The sequence below is a fragment of the Pinus tabuliformis genome, chromosome Q (genome assembly GCF_031772625.1).
Source record: "Pinus tabuliformis cultivar Carrire ecotype Pingquan chromosome Q, CPIR1, whole genome shotgun sequence".
NCBI lineage: Eukaryota > Viridiplantae > Streptophyta > Pinopsida > Pinales > Pinaceae > Pinus > Pinus tabuliformis.
Window position 1 is genome coordinate 9,887,531 of NC_142296.1, and position 6,000 is coordinate 9,893,530.

Below are 6,000 nucleotides of genomic sequence, written 5' to 3' on the forward strand. Positions count from 1 at the left end.
ATAAATGCTACAATGAGATGCAGCATGATGGGCACAGTGAGGTTCAGTATGAGGCAGCACTGGTGGGTGCAATATGATGATAAGGTACAGCTTGATGATGCAGCAGTATGATGTGTGCAGCATGGTAATGAGGTCCAGCATGATGATTGAGTGCAGCACAGTGAGGAGCAGCATGGTGATGGAGTCACCTTGGATCAGTGGAAGCAGTATGCCTTCTACTCAGCTCAGATCAGCTACCTCATATGCTATCTTCGTAGAGAAGATCTCTGCTCTTATTTAGATAAGTCAATATGTTGACTTCTGATGTATATGTACTATCTCTCTCTCTGCTGAACTATTGAAGATCATATAAGAAAAATTGATCAAGGGTTTCCCCACATTGGGGTTTGTCTCTGGCTAGCGCTGCATCTTGTGTCCTCTTGTCTTGGCTTGTCTTTTGCGATTTATATTTATGTTCTATCTGTAGTTTACTTTAATGCTGGTGTGATTGCTAATCTGGAAAAGATATTGAGCTAACTGTGAAAATTGAAATAAATTGCTCTAACATAGAACATACCTAAATTTAACAACTTTGCAGCCCATTAGAGCCTAGGCAAATGATGGTTAGATAGAAGTTCTTTAGATAAAGACTTTCAATTTGGGGGTCTGGTGCTAATGTGGGATAAGGTGCAGAGCGGAAGGGATAAAATACAAGTTTCAACTTTTATGGATAGATTCATATCCGATAGTGGAGAAGATTGGCCAAGGAACTTTCTCCAAGACTTTCAAGTGAGGAATCTAGTGCTAATGTGAAATAAGGCACATGAACCAAAGGGTAAAAATACAAAGTTTCATATTTAATAACGAATCCCATTTCCACAAGATACAGTTATCCAAGTAATTAATAAATTTTGTTTAGTTGAATTAGAAGCAGCTCATCTCATTACTGGTTCTATGAATTATTTGGATAAGCTTTGGAGATGTCGTTCACTGAGCCTCCTAGTATTAAGTAATTCGGTTTCCTGCTTCTCTCCTTCTCAAGATGGCAATTCCTTCTATATAATTGAGGCTGACCTTTTCAAAGCAAAGGAGGAAATACCTATTTCAAAAGTAGATTTTCCTGACCGCCATCATCCATGTGTCAATCTAGCAAACAAGCTTACGTCATTCCTACAGGTTATTATGTCTTTTGCGGAAAAGTGTGTACAATCAGCCAAAGATGGGAACAATTTCCTCTCAACAGGGAGGAAATGATGAGTGATAGTTGACTTAGTCAACAATGTAGTATATATGGGCCGTATGTATGTGTTCGAAGAGTTAAAAGTTGAATCTCAACTAGCACTACCTTACTCACTTATCATATTGTAACATAAACTTCTCTTTTCAACTCCTGAGGCAAGGGTCAAACATCCACTAACCACTCTACTCATCCCTCTGGAGTTAAGGAGAGAAGCACCCATGGATCGCTCCATTCATCTCTCCTGAGTCAAGGAAACAGATACCCATCAGTCATTAAACTCATCGCTATATCAATCTCCCACTAGTTGGTCCATCAGTCACTTTGTTGATTGCTTCCATTCTATTTTTTGGACTTTTATAAATACATAATGAATATAAGGGTCATTTGGCAGTCTCTTATTGTGCTTGCATCCAAGCTCTCTTGTTTGTTTTCTTGTATGTATTTTGCATTATTGTCCATTGTGCTCATATCAATGCCCCACAGAAGAAGTGATTTTGTCAGTACACATTAGTTTATTCTTCGTTTATTTCATTGTTCTATGACTATATGTAGCTCAGATATATTACTTGTGCTCTGTTTGTAGATGGGTTTTGGTTGCACTGACAGCTTTTGGTTGCTTAAGGACATTAATTTTATTTCATATCTGTAGTTGCGATCAATAGAAACTATGCTTTTTGTCGGCTTGTCATTTTCAATTACTGACTCTAAATCATGAACTTAGCAGTGGTCTTGCTGCACAGACGGAGCGGTTAGATGCGCTTCTTAGGGCTCTAAGTAATCATTGTGGCAACCAATCTTTGCTCCGTCATCTTGACCTGCACTCGCAGAAAAGCTCAAAAATTTTGCAGGTCTATGATGAATTAACACCTCTAACTGAGGAGTCCATTGGTATGTTCTATCTTCCCCGCTGCATATCTGATGTGAATGCCTAAATTATTTTCATGCTTTTAAAGCTTCCACCTTTAAACTGAGTGTTTTGTTGTGTATAACCTATTAAACATTTCTTGCATAGGTTATATCTCACGGGAAGAGGGAAAAGGTTTAGTTATTACAGGATTACACATAACAACTCCCAATTTACGAACTACTCTTATAAAAAATCTGAATATCTCTCTCTCTCCTGGAGAATCACTGTTGATAATGGGGCCTTCAGGATGCGGCAAATCTTCCTTGTTGCGAGTTATAGCAGGACTGTGGAATAGGGGTGAAGGGGTAATCCAAGGACCATCCCAAAAGGAAATGTTTTTCCTCCCACAGAAGCCATATATGCCACTTGGTACGCTTTGGGATCAGTTACTCTTTCCAGTATCTGATAGCAGCTTTAAATATCTGAGTGATGAAAAACTGTTGACTTACCTTGAAGATGTCTCATTGGCTGATCTGCCTGAAAGAACTGGGGGTTTTGGTGTTTGCTGTGACTGGGCAGATGTACTCAGTAGTGGTGAGCAACAGAGATTAGCATTTGCTAGGCTTTTCCTGCATGAACCTAACATGGTTTTCTTGGATGAAGCTACAAGTGCACTGGATTTGGAAAATGAATCCCGATTGTATTCTTTGTTAAAAAGAAAGATTGATACCTACATATCCGTTGGTCATAGGTTATCATTAGTTAAGTTTCACACATACATTCTAGAGTTTGGTGAAAGCTTCGATTGGACAATATATTCTAGATTCGACTTTGAAAGGTCAAGGTTGCATTCTGTAAAATGATATAGAAAGCTCTGATTCCTTACTCATTTGATAGTAATATTGTCAAATGTGAAGCTCGAGCAGTGTTTTGTGCATTTTTTCAATTGGCTTAGATTTTTATGATATATATTATAGACTAATAAATTAATGAACCGATTATATTTTTAAAGGCACCACTCCAGTTCTTGGTCTGTTTAAGCTAGAATTATTGATTTCAAATCGTTGAAATAATCAGTATATGTGTGTTGTTAACTATTAAAAATTATTTTCGGTTTATGCATTTTCTGACTATATGCTCAATTTTTGATGTAACTACTTTACATTTGGAACGATGACATTATGGAAGGTAATATATGTAAGTACAACTCCTTGCAAAGTTGTGTACCGGATTAGAAATGTCATTCGAGAAAATCTTGCTTTCTGAAGACAAGCGTATGTTATAGTTTCAGTAGTTATGATGACTTCGCACTACAATATAGATGCGATTCACAGGTTCACAATTGCTGCTGTATCGTGTTTCGAAGTATTGAAATCATTAGCATCTTGTACAAATGAAGATTTTCTCGGTGACTGCGTGTTGAACCTATATGTCCAAGTTTATAGTGTTAACACTTTGCATTTGGAACAATGCCATCCTAGGAAGGCCAAATATGATAGTGTTGCTCTTTTCTCTTAGGAGAATAGTGCACTAGATAAACTCAAATATTAATTTCACTAGTAATTCGAGGGAATCCTACTCCGAGATAGATGAGCATATCTAAAAGCTTATGAAGCGGCTAGGATGATTTAGCACTTCAGTACAGATGAGGTTCACGTGTACACAATTGCTACCTTATTGTGTTTGGAACCTTGGAGATATTGACATAATCAGGTTTTAAACATGGCATATTGTATCAATAATAAGAGGTTCCAAGTCTGAATGTTTGGCTTATATGCTAAAATTTACAATGTTATCACTTTATATCTAGAACAGTTATCGATGCCACCATAGGATGCGATATATGATTGTTACTCTTTGCAGATAAAATGATAAAAAGGTCAATATTAATCTTTATTTAGTCATTGAATTGAATCGTACTCTAAGAAAATGAGCATATCTGATAGCTTGGGAAGTGGTGACAACAACTTCCTACCTCAATATTGATGAGATTCATGTGTACCCGGTTTCTGTCTCCAGAAGGAGCTCCACAGTTGATAGGTTCTAGTCTATTTTAGTATTCAGTAAACAATTCAAAGGTCCACACAAACACTATATATTGTGAAAATAAATATCACTGGTTACAAATATTATTTAAAGGCCTTATTTTTGCTGTGTGGGCTATCAGCGAATTCTCTGACAGTGCTTTACATGACAATTGCAATTACCTATAAATGGCCATCCTATGTTTTATTAGCAAGGGTTAGATATTCTTCTGAACGGATGTTCACACAGTGAAAGAACTATCATTTATAGAACACCTTTTTCCCTGAACCCAAAAATTGTAACATTCCCATCTTTTGCTCTCAAGGCATTCTCCATTGCTTACATAAATTCCCCCCTCCCTTGTTTAGCCAGTCTCTTGTGGGTAAGAATTGAATTTCTTTTTTTAACAAAATTATTATCAATTTTCAGGAATTTAAATAAGGATTACTGTATAATCTAATAGTGCAAAATTGATGTTTCTATATGTTGGAAAGCTGTAATTAAGTGTCAGATAAATAGTACGAAAGTAATATTTTAATCATTAAATAAGTTTGCAGATTATAACCTTCTCTGTGTTTTATGAGTTGTTTTTTTCTTTCTAGGTGGTTTATGGAATTCAGAGATTCTGCAACGTCCATGGAATATTTGAACTAAGAGATCCACTCGAAAGGATCACTACCTGTTGGCTCAACCACAGAGCCTAACCCCAAGAGTGTCGAGAGAATTGAACCTGTGACCTCTCAATAGCAAGGTGCTTTAACGATAGGGACTCGACCAATTGAGCTAACCCTCAAGGCTAAAATAATTGTTCAATAAACCACTGGAGGTAAAATCCTTAAAAAATAGACAGGGTGAGTTGTACAGGGATTGAACCCGAGATCTCCTGCGTACAAACCATAGGTAAATACCAATCCGATTATGTTGTGTGTCGTGTTTTATTAGTTATATATAGGCAAGCTTGCATTCTTCTTGTCATTTGTTACTAACAAAATATATTTTATAAAGGATGTGAGGGTTGAAAGCCATTGCTTACATCAAGAGATGAGAAACAAGAATCTAAGTGGTAGAAAAATATCAAATTTGAGGTATAGCAACAACTTTCTACCAACTTGTTTATCTATCTGTTTTTGCACATTATTTATGTAAGAGCAAATTAACAAGTGGACAAATTTAAATATTTTTTATGTGATAATTCTGACCCAAATCTAATAGGAATTTTGTCAAAAGTTATAGTTCTATCTGACTGTATGGGAATTTTGACTATGAAACTGCAAATTTATCTCCTTATTACACCAAGGGAGAGGGGACTCCACCTACCATTTTTGTTAGAATTTAATGTTGAACTTTTTTCTTCATTCTATGTTTTCATGAGGACTTATAAGTATCACAATGGTTTGTGCCTTTGTAGGTAGGTGACTCAACATTTTGGTGATTCCATAGGGAGGGTTGTGAGAAAAAGACCAAAACTCTATTGATAGGTGGTGGTCATTGATGTCAACCCAAGCAACACCAAGGGCTACCCTGATCTTCCATGGCAAAATTGACATTAAAATTCATGGAATCTTGTGTCAAGAACCTCCTAGATAGATTCTCCTCGATGAGATGTTTCCGTTGATATATGGTACACCTCGTGGTTCCTCTTGGTTTGAGAGAAAATTGAGGTTGAAGACCCATTTTTGTGGGCTAAAACCCCAAGGGTAGAGACATGGCATCTTATTCACCAACGGTTGTCAATATGTGACAGGGATTCTCACAGTAATCTCACCATATGTAAGATGACTAACTTTAAAATCCAAAGATAGTAAATCAATCATTGACTTTACACTCAGGTAAGACCATATTCACTAAGCCAATTATTGACTTCAAATTCTAGTGAAATTAAAAATATTTCTAAGCAAGCTCTTTGACA

At 36.5% G+C, this 6,000-nt stretch overlaps 1 protein-coding gene across 5 annotated transcripts in view; it reads left to right on the forward strand.

Moving 5' to 3' along the window:
• The window catches only part of LOC149218011 (uncharacterized), a 240,105-nt gene extending 235,075 nt beyond the window's left edge, over positions 1-5,030 (forward strand). For 3 of the 5 annotated variants that reach the window (XM_089383737.1, XM_089383736.1, XM_089383734.1), the window contains 2 exons: positions 1,941-2,107; positions 2,232-3,084. In XM_089383737.1, the coding sequence (XP_089239863.1) occupies positions 1,941-2,107; positions 2,232-2,929 (865 nt within the window). In that variant the 3' untranslated portion in view covers positions 2,930-3,084. Of the gene's footprint in view, positions 1-1,940; positions 2,108-2,231; positions 3,085-4,693 lie in introns of those variants that run through there. The other 2 variants (XM_089383735.1, XM_089383738.1) reach the window with 2 other exon arrangements.
• The last annotated feature ends 970 nt before the right edge of the window (positions 5,031-6,000 follow it).